This window comes from Dioszegia hungarica, assembly GCF_025882075.1.
Source record: "Dioszegia hungarica strain PDD-24b-2 chromosome Unknown MKK02contig_2, whole genome shotgun sequence".
Lineage (NCBI taxonomy): Eukaryota > Fungi > Basidiomycota > Tremellomycetes > Tremellales > Bulleribasidiaceae > Dioszegia > Dioszegia hungarica.
The window spans coordinates 706,662-723,365 of NW_026515766.1; the positions used below are offsets into that span (position 1 = coordinate 706,662).

General features: G+C 57.3%; 6 protein-coding genes across 6 annotated transcripts; 3 read left to right on the forward strand and 3 right to left on the reverse strand.

Annotated features, from left to right (window-relative positions):
- Positions 1-308: 308 nt before the first annotated feature.
- MKK02DRAFT_35009 (UGT1) lies at positions 309-2,760 on the reverse strand (the record flags this gene model as incomplete). The annotated part of the gene is made up of 5 exons (XM_053089056.1): positions 309-407; positions 500-929; positions 979-1,947; positions 1,994-2,287; positions 2,501-2,760. The coding sequence occupies 5 exons, from the start codon at positions 2,758-2,760 to the stop codon at positions 309-311; spliced, it is 2,052 nt and encodes a 683-aa protein (XP_052949113.1).
- A 1,211-nt stretch (positions 2,761-3,971) lies between these two features.
- MKK02DRAFT_39636 (Rtf2 RING-finger-domain-containing protein) lies at positions 3,972-5,203 on the reverse strand (the record flags this gene model as incomplete). Its single annotated transcript, XM_053090699.1, has 4 exons — positions 3,972-3,980; positions 4,034-4,822; positions 4,879-5,013; positions 5,084-5,203. The coding sequence occupies 4 exons, from the start codon at positions 5,201-5,203 to the stop codon at positions 3,972-3,974; spliced, it is 1,053 nt and encodes a 350-aa protein (XP_052949114.1).
- A 1,130-nt stretch (positions 5,204-6,333) lies between these two features.
- MKK02DRAFT_39637 (uncharacterized protein) lies at positions 6,334-8,248 on the forward strand (the record flags this gene model as incomplete). Its single annotated transcript, XM_053090700.1, has 3 exons — positions 6,334-7,558; positions 7,603-7,700; positions 7,751-8,248. The coding sequence occupies 3 exons, from the start codon at positions 6,334-6,336 to the stop codon at positions 8,246-8,248; spliced, it is 1,821 nt and encodes a 606-aa protein (XP_052949115.1).
- Positions 8,249-10,654: 2,406 nt separating this feature from the next.
- MKK02DRAFT_29425 (uncharacterized protein) lies at positions 10,655-12,286 on the forward strand (the record flags this gene model as incomplete). The annotated part of the gene is made up of 7 exons (XM_053087821.1): positions 10,655-10,755; positions 10,782-10,914; positions 10,999-11,090; positions 11,123-11,226; positions 11,260-11,508; positions 11,540-11,930; positions 11,971-12,286. The coding sequence occupies 7 exons, from the start codon at positions 10,655-10,657 to the stop codon at positions 12,284-12,286; spliced, it is 1,386 nt and encodes a 461-aa protein (XP_052949116.1).
- Positions 12,287-12,655: 369 nt separating this feature from the next.
- MKK02DRAFT_39640 (Dol-P-Man:Man(5)GlcNAc(2)-PP-Dol alpha-1,3-mannosyltransferase) lies at positions 12,656-14,540 on the forward strand (the record flags this gene model as incomplete). Its single annotated transcript, XM_053090701.1, has 8 exons — positions 12,656-12,857; positions 12,948-13,047; positions 13,107-13,487; positions 13,542-13,662; positions 13,710-13,883; positions 13,938-14,070; positions 14,125-14,266; positions 14,318-14,540. The coding sequence occupies 8 exons, from the start codon at positions 12,656-12,658 to the stop codon at positions 14,538-14,540; spliced, it is 1,476 nt and encodes a 491-aa protein (XP_052949117.1).
- Positions 14,541-14,572: 32 nt separating this feature from the next.
- Positions 14,573-16,619, reverse strand: MKK02DRAFT_39641 (uncharacterized protein; the record flags this gene model as incomplete). The annotated part of the gene is made up of 4 exons (XM_053090702.1): positions 14,573-15,336; positions 15,380-16,019; positions 16,066-16,481; positions 16,553-16,619. The coding sequence occupies 4 exons, from the start codon at positions 16,617-16,619 to the stop codon at positions 14,573-14,575; spliced, it is 1,887 nt and encodes a 628-aa protein (XP_052949118.1).
- Positions 16,620-16,704: the final 85 nt, after the last annotated feature.

Sequence of the window (16,704 nt, forward strand, 5' to 3'; positions counted from 1 at the left end):
TGTTCAAACATTTGAAGGGGGACAATTATTCGTATACGACATGGGAGTGCCGACTCGAGACTGTGATATGCAATTATGTTCATATGTACTCGTACTACGTACAGCTAGCAATGTTGGATTAGGTGCGTATACTTTGACATTATAATCATTCCTCCTGCCTGCCGCCTACAGTCTCTCCCCCCTGCTCGCCCTTCCACTTCAACACTTTCTTGTCAACAATGTCCATATTTCTTCTCTCTTCTCTCCCACCTATTCCTCTCCCCTACACAGGTCATATCCTCCCCATCCCACTCTCCGCCGAGCTGCCACTACTCTCCGCACTCTGGCTTCCTTTCCTCCCCGACAGCCCCAAACCCGATCCGGGCCCATACGCCGGCGTCACCGTTCCCGACTGATACCCCATCGATCTGGGCGGCGAGAGCCTCGATCCGGACTCATACGGATTCCCAATATTCGCAGGGGAAAAGTACGGTGTCCCAGGCGCCGACGCCGCATATACATGATTTCCGTTCCCACCCAGCGAAGACTGCTGCGAGTGCATCCCGCCAACTTGCGTATTTCCGTTCCCGTACGTCGTATACGCCGGACTGAGATTACTCAGACTGCCCATCTGCCGTAGGTTCTCGCCGGACGGGGCGCGGCTCGGAGCCCTGCTCTGCCCGATCCCCAGAAGAGAAGCGAACGAGCTCGCCCGACTTGGTTTTTCGGGCTCACCGAGGATAGGGGCGGAAGTCCGGATGGGGGAGCCGGGAGGGAGGGCCATTTCTCTCCGGGTCGTAGGGGAGGGGGAGGAGGGCATGTTGTATAGGCATGTAGCGGCGAGGACGACGGATGAGCCGAGGACGAAGGCGAATGTGATGGGGTAGTTGAAGAGGACGACAGAGGCGAGGAAGGAGATGATAATGGATAGGGAGGTAGCGAAGCCTTTCCTACATTTTGTCAGCTTTTGGTTCAGAGTACTGGAGAGAGGAAGCTTACATGATGTTGTCGCTATACCGGATGACAATAGCGGTGATGAGACCGCCGAACGTCTGAGTAAGGACAGTCCCGATAGCCCAGCCGTTGAAATTGGCGAACGCAGCCATGAGCCTCCCTATTGGTCCGAGGCCGTCCGAGGTTCCGTTGAACAGGATCGGGAGGATGGCGGGGATCAGCGAGAAGAGGGATAGTTGTGTATTCCGGATCCAGAGATCTGGCTGGACGTTGCCGCTGCCGGATGTGCTGGTCGTCGAGGGTGAGCTCGGCTTGAGCAGGAGCTCAAAGTATACCCCGGCGAGACCCGAGGTCATACATGCCGCGGTGACCGCCAAGAAGCCCTTGAGGGGAGACATGGTGTGGATGGTGCTGAGCACCTCGGATGCGTCCGAGTGGCTCGCCGATGGTGCCGAGGATGACTGGATCTGGACGATACCGACCCCGATGGCGAGGAGGAAGAGGGCGAGCCACTTGATCCTCGACAGTCGTCGACGGAGCATGACGACTGAGAACGCCGCGGTAGTAAGGATTTTCATCTGGTACGTGACCTGGAAAGTAGCGACGTCGAGGTTGGACGCGGCGGTATATTGGAGGTTGTTCTGGATGACGTAGAGGATGGCGGGGATGGAGAGTTGGATGCAGTCGCGCGAGAAGAGGGCGTCGCGGAGCGCGCGAAGACGAGAGGGGTAGAGGAGGGAGAAGCGGGATGCGAGGACCGATGGGCGGGTGGTGGGAGCGCGAAGGGAATGGGGGTGCGATGCGTCCTTTTCGGACGTAAGGGGATGGGAAGAGGGAGCCGACATGGTCTTGTCGATATTCCGGAGGGCGATGATGATGGAGATGGACCCCTTGAGAAGCTCGTTCAGCAGCACGGCGGATGCTGCCGAGTAGGTTTTATTTGGCGAGGCGGTGATGCGCGAGTAGTGCATTATTATGGTGAGAAAGGCGTTTTGTAATGCGAGCGTGAGCAATCTAGAAGTGAGCTCTGACCCTGTTCACGAAGGCTGGAGTAACTCACGATATCCACTTTAGCTCTATCCCGAATAATCTTGGCGATCCCCCCTCCTTCGCTTCTCTTGTCGCAGCCACCGCTGCCCGCTCTTCCATCTTTTCCGCCATCCTCTGATGGCTATGTCCAGCTGAGGGATACGTATATGGTGACTGCGTTTGCAACCCAATCCCATTCGCCAGTATTTGATAGGTCGGATTCTTCGTTTGGCCGTATCGGCCCGGCGAGGAGGGTGGGGACGACGTGGATAAGGCTCTGTAGTCGGGAGTAGAGGAGTGGTAGGGGTGCGGTAAGGAGGGAAGACTTGTGTCAGTTAGCTGCTGCTATGTCGTCGTGGTCGATATGGAGCGGGGAGGGATAAGGGTAGAAAGGTAGAAGCGGTGAAAGGAGTGCGCAGTCAAGCATGATAATCAAGAGGTGAAGGCGAGAGAAAGCGGGCAACAGCGTCGAGAGCTCCGCAGCACAAGTCGAAGTTTGAAGAGTGAGACATGTAAACAAGAATGAGCGGTGGCTCACCTACTCAAACGGCGCTTGGGCCTCGTCCCGCCTCCATGGACGTCCACGCCTCCTGCCCTGCCTACACTCCCCTCATCCCTCTCCCCTCTTTCCCTCATGATCAACCCATCATCATCCGAGACTCTCCTCCCTGCTGCCTCTTTGCCGCCATACCCCGAGCTCGAGCTCGACCCCGCTCCATCACCCCGGAGATCCATGGTCCGGCGGGTCGACGCCCGCCTCACCGACCCTCCCGGCGACGACGGCTGGGATACCGCCATCTCGCTCTCTCGCTCTTCGCTCAGAGCTAGGCCCAGTGGTAAACCCCTAGGCTTGGTTCGAGGCGATATGGACGCCGGGTCGGGCAAAGTAAAGATGCTCGGCGAGAGAGGGGGCGTGCGCAGCGCAGGCTCTGAGGGCGATAATGTCGAACTTCGAGATGGGTATGATGAAGGGGAGGGGTATTGATAGTCAGAGTCAGAGGTGGAAGGGGGGCTCGAGTGCATGTGGAAAGATGGAGATCTTTTTGCCGAGATGCGAGATGAGGCTTGTCGGATGGGGCAACGCAAGCCGGGGAGTGGTCGGATGGTCGGAAAAAATAAAGGACAAGTCCGGAATGCAGGCGCGTGATGCCGTTGCTGTGTGTGGGGTGGTGATGGGTGGAGTGGAAGGGTACTGGTAGTCGTGGATAGTCGCGCTGTAGTTGATGCTTGTCCTTGTATGGTATGGAGTTTGCTGGCTGATTGAGATACTGAGACCCCTCTGTCCAATGCAAGCTGCAGAGCCAAACTCGCATGGGCTGCTGTAGCTGCTGGGCCTAGCTAGCGTTTGAGTGACTGCGGAAATTTCAGGGGCAACAAGTCTGGGACTGGTTTCAAGATTAAGCTTAAAATACTACTGCGCAGTCAAGTTATGCACGTGACGTCATTCACGGTGGCAAAGATGCGCAGCGAAGATTCTCAAAGATCATTCGCGGCAAGTATAATAAAGGTGGAGTCGTACTCTGATCATACGGCAGCAGAGATGCACTGCCCGAGACTGCCCGCCAAGATCAATCCCGAGAAATGCGGTGTGAGGTGTATTGCTTATCAAATTCATCACCTTGTTCACCCTGGTGGCCATGGAGTGGATCCAGAATTCCCCCGCCTCGTCCACCGGTCCGTCCTGCCTTTCAACAACGCCAATCCTGCCCATATCCACCGATACTCCAGGTACTGAGGCTCACTTCCAGCTTCCGGTATCCGGTGTCCGCACCGATACCATGCGACGCCATCTGCTTCTCAAGTGATGGCTTGCCATAAGCTTGACCTTGTAGAGGGAAGACCTGAATCATACGGCTGGCTATGAGTCAAAGGGTACAGCAGATAACGCTTACAGTAATAGGTACAACAGATGAAATGATGTCTACAGTGGTGTCACGATCAAACGCTATAGGTCGGGCGGACTCGAAGCCTAAAGGCGTATCGGCCGATGCTCCAAGAGTCCGAGGCTGTTATGCGTACTATGAAGTCAGCAACCTGATTTCCACAGCATATCCGAGAAGCAAATACTCACGCGATTGAACGTCCGCCCAAAGAAATCAGCCGCTCCACCCGTCTTCTCACTCTCCTTCCCCTTGAACATGCTCTTCACCGCATCGCTCATCCCCGCTTGCGCCGCCAATCTCTTCTGCTCCTGCGCCGCCAGCTTCTGCGCGACTGACTGCCGCCCACTCCCTCCCGGATCTAGCGTATTTATCGTCGGTGCTGGCGCGGGAGTAGCTGTTGTCCGAGCAGCCTTTTGTTTTGGTAGTGGACCCGCTTCGGATTCCGCCGGCGTCCCATTCCGCCCGGCCGATACCGCCTTGACGTCTCCTTCTCCAGATACGCCATTCGACTCCCCCTTGCTCGCCATAGCTCCCGCCTTCCGCTTCTTCCCCGCCTTCGCCGCCGCCCGGGAAAGCAAAAGCTGCTCCAATAGATCCTCCTGAACCTCCCGCGAAGGGTTGATGGGCGAGACGGTCCCGCTTTCCGTCGGAAGTATGTCCTTGCCGCAATTTGGGCAAGCGACGACTTCCGACTCCTTCTTCTCCACTACCGGCTGAGCAGCATCAGGTGCCTCGTCCGTTGCCGCCGAGGAGGATTTGGCAGGGACGCCTCGGGTCAGGTTGGGAATGACGGCGCGAACGGCCGCTTCGGAGAAGACGCAGCCGCATGGGCGGAGAGCAATGAATGGGACTGTGCCCGACATTTCTTTGAGCGACAGTGGGCAGGCAAAGGGAGCGCGTTGGGAGACGGAGGCGGTAGTGGAGGGGTCGGGGGAGGTGTAGGTGGGATTTGGCGTGAGGTTGAGGGTAAGCAGGTCCTGGGGTGTCAGCTTCTTTTACCCCACAGCTAGGGCTAGGGGAATATGCAGCTCACCTTGACACCTCTAAGATAGCCACATATCCGATCACCGTCGCCATACCGGCTTCGGTCGAGGAAGAACTCGAGCACCGCGTCCTTGTTGTACAGCTTCCCGAGGGGGTCCAAAACGACAGGTCGAGTGAGCGGTCTCTGTGGTGTCAGATCACGGCCTACCTTTATGCGCGGGTAAGACCCATGCCATGTATGCCATGAAGCTCACCTTGCTCAATGCGCAGAGAAAGAACAGTTCTCGGAGTAACGCCTTGTCCGTGGTCTCTGACTTCCCCTTGGTCTTGACCAAATCTCGGCGATCAGGGATTGAGCCTCCATCTGCGCCCATGATGAGTCCTCGAGGTGGGAATTAGTTAGAGTAGTAGCTGAAGAACAAAAAGGGATGCAAGGTGGTGTTGACGGTCAAGCGGAAAGTCTGGGGGGCGACAAGATCACCGAGTGACGGTTCCGGGGGCACCTAGAACGCACGGAGCAAGCCGCCACACCTCGGAGATAGTCGGCAATATCGATTTGGCTCTGCTCGCCCCGCCTCAGCCATGTCGCTCAGCCAAACTTCCATCAGCCTGGTTCCATCATACTCCATCAGTCTATCTCGACCTGTCTATCCTCCCGCTCTGTCTACTCGCGAGCCCCTGGTACAGATGATCAGATAGCGACTGCCGAAGCGCCAGCGAGTTTAGAGCTCTCACCGTTCCTCGCTGGTCAGATCAATCGACTTGTTATCAGGTTAGTACCCTCTCCCCACTTTCCTCACTTCCACCTCTCCCCTTTCTGTGATGAGCAATCAGTTCTGCTACCGAAGTGCCTTGAGAGACAGCAACTATAATACCAAAAAACTCTTTCTGACTTCCTCCTTCCTCCTGCTTGATTTACAAACCCGCAGAGGAACAGTTAGCTGACCCATTCAGGCTCTCGCCTTTGCAACCTCTCGTCCATCTGCTCTCTGCTCCGTAGCCTAGGTTAGTGGTATCTCTTAAGCATGCATTCCGTGACCTTTCCCCTCTTTCAAAATGATTCAACTTCAGCTCAATCCATTCTCTGAGACCTCCCCTTCACTCCCCTCTCCGTCGTCCCCCTCCCCATCCCGCTCACGCTTCCCGCCCCTTTCCCACATTCTCTAGCCTCTGCATCTGATCCTATCGACTAGCGCCGCCTTGGTCCGCAAGGATCGAGCGCAGGTTTCGCGAAAGGGGGTCCCATGCTTTTCGAGGCGATGACGAGTCTGTGGTGCGAGGGCCGGCAGAGGCTGTGGGTGACTTAGGATGCTGGTCCGTAATAGAGCTTCTAACCCGTCTGGTCTGCTTGCGTTTTGCGGGCGATCGGTTCGGGCGAAGTGAGCCGGGATGGTGGGGAATGGGAGGGTTGGGGATTGATTATAGTGGCTATTATGATTCCTACCCTATCCTTACAGCTTTTGGGGAAACGCCGTGCGGACATTGCTAATGTGCGCAGATCGAGATGTCAGGCTACAATCCGAATTACCAGCAACAGCAGGGGCAAGGTCCTCAGCAGGGGCAATTTGGGAACGCCCTCAACATGCGGCCGCAAATGCAGCGGGTCAATTCGGGCTCGAGTCTCGCTTCGGTTCAGCCGTACCCGCCCAACGCCACCCAAGCGCAGGGCAACATCAACTTCAACCCGAACGCCAATCACCTTCAACAGCTCACCGAGTTTCACAATCGCCAACAGCAACAGCAGGCGTATACTCAACAGCGCCAACCCGCCCACACCATACAGCAGGGACAGCAGGGGCAGTTCGGTCCTCCCCTCATGCAAGGCGGCAACAATGGCAACTACCAACCGTACGGTAACGTCCAGCCGGTCCAGCACCAGGCTGCGCTCGCTTTCCAGCAGCAGCAAAACCTCGCCAGGCAGCAAGCCCAGCACTTGGCAGCGGCTCGGCAGGTCCAGGCTCAGGCGCAGGCGACGCAAGTCCCCTACCGCTCGCCAGCCCCTTCTCACATCTCCCTCCCTCCCCCTCCACCCTCCCTCCAACGACCCTCTATACCCAGTAATCAAGCCAATCCTATGCCTATGCAACGTACTTTTTCGAACCAGAGCAACGGCGGCGGCAGCGGCCAGCAGCAGCAAGCTCCGACCCAAGCCCGCCCGCAACAGCCCGTGTCGGGGTACCAGCTGGGCGGTTCATTCGGGATGAGGCTAAACACCATCGCCAGCGGTGACGGTACGGGCTCGGACTCGGTACAAGACCTCATCGATCCGCCTCGGGGCAAACCACTTCCTCATCCTCTCCCCCTTACTCAACTCAACGACCCTTCTGCCCTTGCGGCCTCGGCGTCGGCAGCGCCATCTTCCGCTCGGCCGTCCACCGCCGACTCGGACTCTCCCAAATCGGCAGAGCCAAAAGCTACAGCGCCTCCCCCGGCGCCCAAGCCGATGTCGGAGTACGCCAAGCGGAAACGGAGGAAGGAGGAGGGAACGACGGGGACTGGGAAAGCCCGTGGAGCCGGCAAGAAGGCGGAGGAGAAAACTGTCCCAGTGGTGTATTTCACGGGGGTGGAGAAGGCCAAGGAGGATCCTGTGGAGAAGAAGGGAGAGGCGGAGCGGCCTAGGGAAGCAGCGAGGCCGACCCCGGCGTCCGCTGCTGTTCCGTCTACTGGGGCGACGGAGCGGAGGCGAGCGCACGCACCGGAGGGCATGAGGGGATCGATGCGGAGTGATAGTGAGTCTTCTCTCGAGTCTACATGTATCAAGCTGACAGATCAGTTGCCAAGCTCATGTATGCTGCGGGCGACGTAGCTGAGCCGTCTATGGATACTGTGGACTATATGGAAGATCTCGTCGTTGAATTCCTTTCTGACCTGGTAAGATACGGCGTCTGCTCTTTCCAGCGACGACTAAGCTGACTTGTCAGTGTCGTCCCGCCCCGCCCACACGTACCGCCCCCGGCGCCCTCCACACCGCCCCACCCATCGACAATGCTCTTATTCGCCACCGACTCCTCATCGCCTCGGCCCGCCGACCGCACATGGCCAAATACGCAGCCCGTTTCGACTACATGTACGCCATGGACCTCGAGCTCGCCAAGGCCAAAGGGGCGATGCAGCCCTCGCACGAAGACCTGGTCAATACCGTCGGGAGAGAGTATCTCGAGATCGGGCAAGGGCAGGAGGGCGGGGATGGCGATGTCGCGGGAGGAGGAGGAGGTGGTGAGAGGGGGGCTGGGACAGGAAGGAGAGGGAGGCCGAAAAAGATGGTGGAGCCGGGTCAGGAGAGGAGGAAGCCGGGTCCCAAGAAGGGGTGGAAGAAGGAAGGGGCGAGTCAAGGGCCAGAAGGGAAGAAGAGGGGGCCGTATAAGAAGAGAGTGAGGGAAGGGTCGGGGGTAGGCACGGTGAAGGGGGAAAGTCAATGATAGATCACAGAATACGGTTGTAGCTCATCTTAGCGTATGGTTGTAATGGTGTACTCGCATGGAGCTGACTCGCTGAAAGAGCAGTACCTATACATATGGCGTCACATAATATCCACAGGCACACCACCTTCTCACTGCACGTCATCCTCCTGACTGACCACATCTGACGCCTCCGCGGACGGCAACGTCGGAGCGTACAGACCCGTCTCGTCCACAGAGCTGGCCCCTTCGTCGGTCACCCTCTCAACAGTGTCGAACAACTCAGCTCTGTCACCCCGCCTGCGAATGGCCACAACGAATCGCTTTGCCATGGAGTTGTCCGCATCTTGCAGCACTGGCCGCAGGGTGTTAGACAGACGATCCAGGATATCGCGTCTGATTGTGTTGGGAGCGAAACGAGTGGAGGTTGCGCGAGTGTGTTAAGTTTTCAAGAGCAGACTGGGGATGCATTGGGCTTGACTACTGCTCCTTATATAGTGCTGACCGTGGTCCTAGCTACTGAGTCTCCGACTGAGTAGCTGCGAGTAGCTACCGGTAGCTGCCGGTAGCTGCGAGTAGCTGCTAGTAGCTGTCGGTAGCTGCTAGTAGCTGTCGGTAGCTGCCACTTATTTGTGGCAGCTGCGAGTAGCTACCAGTAGCTGTCTCTTGCCACTATCCCAATGGATGGGGATAGTGCGAAGCTTGTTTGTTTACTCGCCTCCCGCCATTCAGATAACGTCAACAGAGTGTCGTCGATGGCGAGCGTGACCTTTTGGACCCTCACCACGTTGACCTCCTGATCATCGGCTTGGGCGGTGTCCGATTGGCCCGAAAGGAGAGCGTTCATCTCCGCATCGGCTGTGCCCAAGGTGTGGAGCAGGCTTGCAATCGTTCTCACACAGTTAACGCTGAGTTTGTCTGCTGATTCACCGTCAGGGCGATACATGAGCACCAGATGTGGACCGCCAGGGGCAACCAGACTCTGGATGACATGATCAGAGTGACATCCAAGGGCGATCCGCACGAACGTTTCTGCGCCCGTGTCGCAGAATGCCCGGCTGAAGGTTATACCCTCTTCGGCAAGCTCTCCGTTCTCTTGTACCGTATGGTATATCACCATCCGACCGCGTAGATGACTGAACAGTTCTCCTGGCAAAGTGACGTTCGCGCAGTAATCGGAAGCGTCTTTCCCTTCATCACCGAGCGGAGGTACATCACATCGGGATACACCGTGATCATCTCCGACGACACATCGCAGAACTTGGCGGCACGCAGGCTCGATGGGTTCGCGCTGACCCAGGTCCTCGGTCCCGCACGCAGGCTCGATGGGTTTGCGCTGACCCGGGTTCTCGCTCTGACTTGCTTGTAAAGAGCGGAGTCGTACACGAGCGTGATGCTCTCATTCGGCCTGATGGCTTGCGGACCAGTCATGTAAGGTGAGTTCGTCAATCTCACGCTGTCGTCCGGGAAGGTCAATTAGCCTCGGAGATTGAATTTCGGGTTCCTGACCTTGCATCGTTCGATGGCTTCCTTGACGGGACCGTCGCGCCAATTGCTGCTGACTTGGGAAGCGACCAAAAGCCACTTGGCAAGTAGCCAATCAAACGGGTCTCGGTGAAGTTGGAGTGCGGTCACCCGGTCGATGGAGTTGGACCCTGGAATGGAAGCGCCTCGGTCGTCTCCGTTCACAGTGGTGCTGCTCCCCGGAATGCGTAAGGTCTCCTGCTTGTCGGTCTATCGCTTCAGTATACGAAACGGGCCAGTCGGGTGGGTGGCAAATTAGTTACACTGGGCCACTTACCTTTGCAGAACGGGCAGTGTCAGTATCAAGGAGGGACATTGCTGTAAAGAGCTGATCACTGAGAATACAGAAGTCAGTGAGAGGTATAGAGGTATTGACTGCAGTGCCAGTAGTTCGGTACTCGTATATGTGAGAAAGCAAACGAGGAGCAAGGGGGGCTTAAGGAGGGAACGCTGGTCGAGCATTTGAAATGCCATAATATCAGAGCTCCTTCTTGTGCGATTGCCTTGGCTGCTGCACCTTATGGATCGGCTCCTTTCACCCCATACGCACAAAGGCTCTGCTTCTTTCGAAGCAAGTGCTGACTCATGGCGCCTCATTGAAGTCTCGCCAGAGCATGGTTCCCGTCTAGACGGGCTCAGACGGGAAACGGGACCCCCGATCTGACCAGGTTTTCTCCAAACGGCAACGGCAACGGGACGGGATTCCCGCTAGATCTGCGGACGGGCCGATTGCCCGATAGACGGAGACGGCTGTACCAAAAGGGGGAGAGCCTGCTGTCCTTTGATCAGTTGCCAGAGCACATAGCATAGACCATGGTGGAGGATGCTACACGTCACTAAGCAAGGGCTGAAACGATCCGCCGCGCCCAGCATGGTCATACGAGTAGACACGCCTATCGCTCGATGAATTCCACATTCCTCAGAAAGTTTTTCCAGAGTGCCACTTTCAGCACTCTTCTCCCTTGTATCCTTCCACATCAGCAGCATTCCGGCCTCACATTCCGGTTGGTAGGTACCGCACTGATTACAGCCAGCCGCTTGCAAGAGTCCAAGCGCCTGGAGCAAGAAGCCTGCTTGTTTATGTCTTCGCACTCGTTATCGGATACAATGTCTCCCTCAAAGCGGCGCAGCGGCAGGCTGCTCAGCGAGCGCCTATGTCCGAGGTGGGTGTGGGAGAAGGAGATGAGGGTGTCGTCGGTGTGGAAGGCGGAGAGGTCCAGGGCCCGTTCTGTCCAGTATTGGTGTAGACTGCCGCCAGTGGCGACATAGTCGAGGCAGCGCATAGGCTGGACGTCGCGCGGTACGCCGGAAACGTCAAAAAGAAGGTCTCGATTGGGATGTACATGATGTATAATGTCAGAAGACGCACAGACGAAACGTTTCGCTTTCAGCTTTGTACATCTTCTTCAACATGACTGAACTTGTTGAGCATTTCGCAGGGCGCTTCGGGTACACCGACTCGGCAATCGAAAAGGGTGAGTATGCGGATGAGTAGTGCTGATGGCTAGCGCTGGGCCGACCTATGACCACCGTCGAGAAGGACCACATCCGATCCCAACAGACTCCACAAGGGCTGACCGAAGCCGCCCTAGCTCTCCATCCCTCCTCTATCCTCATTTCCCCTCACCTCCCCTCCGCTCTCCAAGACATCAACATCAATGGCGTTCAGCTGTTGGATTGGGGGCGCGCGGCGGGTCCAGTGACTCATCCCGTCACTTTGGCGGTCGTCAAGAAGGTCACGGGTGGATTCGCGATCAGTGAGTGGACTGATTGATGGCGCTGATGTAGTCGCGGCTCTCCTCTCCCAAGACACTGTCCAAGAGCATGTCGCCTTTCTCCAGAAACTTACGACTTGCATCCCCTTTCCCATCCGTGACATCGGGATTCCCCCGTCTCGCGTCATCCACGACGCCGTCCTCACCGTCCTGCCCACCGCACACATCTCGGTGCCTTTCGTCCACCTCTTCCGCGCGGCATGCCTGTCATCCGACGCGGATTTCGAAGCGCTCTGGTTGGGGTGTGAGGCGTTCGACGAGAAGGGCGGACTAGACGCGCTCGGGCTGGGCGAGTATGCGCCGTGGGTAGATCTGCTTTCAGCCGCGCCGCCACAGCTTAATACCACCGTGGCAGAGCTCGTCAAAGTAGAGGCAGACATGTACATCACGTATAGGCATATGAGGTGAGTTGCGATTCAGGGATTGGAATCTGGCTTACGATAGGGCGCCTGAAACCATGATCATATGCATCCTCCGAGAACTCCTCCACGATCCCACTACAGTCAATAATCGTCTGCGGGACTGGTCGAAAGGGCGCCCCACCTCCATTCAAGAGGACTATGCCACGTATCAAGCTGTAACCATTCACAACATCCCGCCTCTCGGCCGAGACCCGGAATTGTCGAGAATTCGCGCGCTGGTGGAATGGGCCGGCGCGTGGGATCCCTACAAGGAATGGGCGGTGGCGCAACTGGCGGACGTATCAGAGAAGGAGGTGGAAGAGGGGCTACCCGACAGCCCCGCTTCTGCAGCACCCTAGGTCGGCCGAACCCATCGCGTAGCCCTCTGGCCAGGCCTCTGTCGAGACTTGAGCTTGTTGTGCTGTGCGGTTCAACGTTTGTATGTCGTAACGGGATTGTGATAGATGGCATCAATAAGGGTTTGGATTTGTACTGCGTCTCGCCAGCGTCCCATTGCGCACCTGGCCAGGCTGGCCCCCCGCTGTGCGAGTGACTAATCGACGCATCACGGATGACGTGGACACTGGGCATAACTTGAAACAAGCTGAAACGCTATCAAAAGCTGGCAGTGGTGACGTCCATTTGGTTCCGCTCACGGGTGGCTCAATCGTGTCGCACCGAACGTCCATATATTGTATCGCATATGTAGGCATCGTCAAATTGATCCTATGCCACCCTCACCCCTTGCGAGGCCTGCCAACGAGGCTGACTCATCGGCCGCGCCGAAATCTCGTAGCTCGAATCTATTAGAGCAGGGATGGCAGCTCCTGACCGAGCTACTCTTCGACAGGCGGTACTTCTGGCACCTGACAAGTCTGCTGCTTCTGGGCGAGCTTGTACTCGGACTGCTCATCATCAAATATGTGCCTTGTAAGCTCGGCCCTTCCTTTCATATCAAGATCTCCAGGACCCGGGACGCATTGAAGCCAAGCCGCAGCGGAGTCGAGCTAAAGGTTGCAGATACCAAGATCGATTGGGAGGCGTATATGCAGCATGTCGAGTGCTTCCTGAAGGGCGAGAGCGACTATAGCAGACTTCAAGGCGAGACTGGTCCGGCAGTGTAAGTCGTAGATCCGGGTCTCATGCCCTCTGAGGCTAGGAGCAAACTGATACCGGCAGATATCCCGCGCTCTTCCTCTACGTCTACACAGCGCTGTACAAGCTCCTTCCAGCCGACCCCGATGCCCGCGTCAGAGCAGCGCAGTATGTCTTCCTCGGCATGTACCTGGCGACATTCGCGCTGGTAGCGGGGATCTACCACGCCGCTGGCTCGACGAAAGTTACCACGAGTAAGGTCGGCGCCGCGGGCGAGAGACGAGTATCGACCTCAACATATCCCCAAGCCCTGCTTATCCCGCTGTGCTTGTCGAAGCGGTTACATTCTATATACATGCTCCGGCTCTTCAATGATCCGGTGGCCATGCTGTTACTATACGCTGGGGTGTTCGCTATCACTCATCGGACCAGTATGGGCTGGACGGTCGGGATCGCTCTGTACAGGTGAGCCTGTCATCAAGAGGAGTTCAGTCCTTTCAGAAGTGCTGACATACCTAGTCTAGCTCTTGGGGTGAAGATGAATATCCTTCTCTTCCTCCCCGGGCTCCTGGTTCTACTCGTCCAGTATCGAGGGCTCGTCAAGACCATCGGAGCCGTCTCGACCATGGCAGTCGTCCAGGTGAGCTTGATCATCCCCTCAATGACGGTGCCTCGCTGATTCACTAGATACTGCTTCCAGCTGCCTTCTTCCTCGGCTCAGCTTCAGACGCCCAAGCATATTTCTCCACTGCCTTCGACTTTTCCCGACAGTTCATGTACAAATGGACCGTCAATTGGCGCTTCGTCCCCGAAGACGTCTTCCTCTCGAAAAGCTTTGCCGGATGGTTGCTTTGGCATCAGGTCACCTTCCTCCCCTCCCGTGACTGGAAGATCGGTAATCGCTGATATCTTCAGCTACTCTTCCTGGTCGGTTTCGCGCTGTTCAAATGGTCACCCGTTCCAGGCGGAACCCCTTCAGTTATCCTCAATGCGATATCCAAGCCCACCCGGGCAGCTATCGCACAGGCGTACTCCCTGCCTCGCCATCGTAAGCTGAAGTGATCAGATTGATACTTTGTCATCACAGCTGATACTCGCATAGACATCGCTCCCGTGCTCTTCAGTTCCAATCTCATCGGTATCGCTTTCGCCCGATCATTGCACTATCAATTCCACAGCTGGTACTTCCACCAAATACCGTTCCTGCTCTACTCTGGCGGAGCATGGGGCAACTTCCCCCTTGGGTATGTCGTTCTCGTCGCTTGACGTCTTCGTGGTCCCGGCTGACATCGCAGAATGGCATTATGGCTTGGAATAGAATACGCCTGGGCCACCTACCCTTCCACCAACCTCTCTTCGGGCATCTTATCGGTTGCCCACGCCGTCATCTTGCTTGGATTGCTCCTCTCACCAGCTTCTGGGACGAAGCTATCCACGTCAGGCCAGGAGCACGCTGCATCAAATGCCGGGTCGCGGATAACTGGGACAGCTCAGATGGACAGTCGGAAAGTCAGATAGCCAGCCGGAGGTATCTATAGATGTTGCATACGTTATGTGGGGTTATCAGGATCGAGTCTGATTTTTCCCGGCCGCGAGAATAGCCTACTCCACCATGTCCTCCCCTCTCTTTCTTCCGGACCCTGATCGACGAGCGACTTATTCAGATCCCTCTCCCCCGCAGCACCTGAAGTGCCCGCCAATCTCCCCTCTGCGCCGGAGCCTACGTCCGCCCCTCTTATACCAAGACCCCTTTCTCCGACTGGCCCACCCGCCATGATCTCCTGTATCCCCCTCGCGCCTTCGCTCCTGCTCCTCATCCGCCCTTCTCCCGGTCCGTGCCCCTCTGGTCCGGGACGAAGCATGAACCCTGGACTTGATGCGCCCAGTCCGATAGAGAATCCCGTAGGAGCTCCTACCGGCGCCAGCTCGGGAACGAGGGTTCCGTACCGCATCCGCTTGCGCCTTGGGGACGTGGGAGAAGTCGGGGAAGTTGGCGAGGGGAATGTATGGTGTCGCTGCATATCGGGTCGAGAGGGACTGCTTTCCGGTTCTGGGCTGTCGGCGTACGACGTTGGCTCGATGGTATGGGCCGGGGATAAGGCTGCGGTGTGCCGAGATCCGGGCGATATGGAGAGGAGGGGAGCATCCTCATCGTCGCCTTCCACCCAAGTACCGATGTCGACCCCGCCTTGCCCAGTGGGTTCGACAAAGGAGACGACCCATACACCGACCAGAAGTAGGGCGACGCCGATGGAGACGAGCACAATCTGGTGGGTCTTGAGCCGGGAGAATTGGTCGTAGAACACCAGACCATCTGTACATCAGCGTAATCTCAGAGACATGGGCATGACACATACCGAAGATGCTCGAGAGGTTGAAGAAGCAGAAGGCCAGGGGGCAGATCAAAGCTGGACTTGCAAACGTCAGACTATAGTTCAGGTAGACCAGCTGCGCCAGTCCGCCCGACAATAGTCCAGCGACGAGGAGCCAGCTCTGAAAGTGCTGAAACTGGTTGGCGCCCTTCCCCGTTCGATAGTATTCCAGCGTAATGATGAGCAGCTCTACTGCCGCTTTGGCGAGGACGAGCGACATGCCGCTTAGCACGCCCGACGCGGCCGCGAAGGACAGACCAAGAGTCATGATCGTCTTCTGCTGAGCTGGGGTAGGGTCCGCATAGGTGGCCAAGGGTGCCGATGTGGGGAGTGGGGCGAAGCGGACAGTGTGGGTCTTGGGTGGACGAGCGCCGGGCTGAGGATAGGCTGGATCGGTAGGCAGCTCGAGGGACGCGAGTGTGGGCAAGCCGGACTGCCGTGAGTCTGAGAGAGGAGCGGACCATCTCCGGCTGGTAGGCCGGAAGGGGATCGCAGTCGGGTTATGAGGACTGGCGTAGTTGGATGGAGGGAGAGATGGGGGCGGGGTGAGGGACCGGTCGTCCTCCTCCACGGGCAGGCGAACAGACCGAAGGGCTCGATATGTGAAGAAGGACACGACATGTGACTGGCTGTCAGCCGAGGTCTACTGCCATTCTCAGCGCCAGACTGACCACGCCCAGCACAATCAGTGTCAACCCAATGACCACCCAGAAGAACGCCAGGAAAGCCGGCCTTCCCCACAGCCTCAACAGCTCCTCAATCGAGTGCTCCGCCTCCTCCACGACCCCAAACACAGCAATCAATACCGCTCCCGCAGCCACTAACGTCGTCCCGCCCACCATGCGCGCGCCGAAGCGGTCCCCAAGAATAAGCCGCGCGAGGAGCGCATTGTAGATGAGCGAGACGGCTCCGAGGGGTGCGAGAATAACGATAGGGAGAGCGTCGAGCTGGAAGATCGTTCCGAGGATGTTGGTGACAATGTAGATCCCAAAGCCGACTAGCCAGAGTGGACGCTGGATCGGGCGGCGCTGTGAGGCGAGGGGGAGGGCGTCATTCTGGATGTGGGATTTGCGCTGGATCGTCAGGCCTTCTGGGTCAGCGCTTGCCCGCATATGAGCTGTGACATGAGGGATGCTGTGCTGGCCGTGGCGAGCTCACCCAGTGACTGGATAAAGGATGATAGCAATCCGACAATGATGGCCAAAACCACGCCGATTCCGCCCATCTTGACTGAAGCGCTAGCGGCTGTACGCGGACGAAGGATGTGGTCTCAAGCGCAGCGGTTATCGCAAGTAGACATGAGACTATAA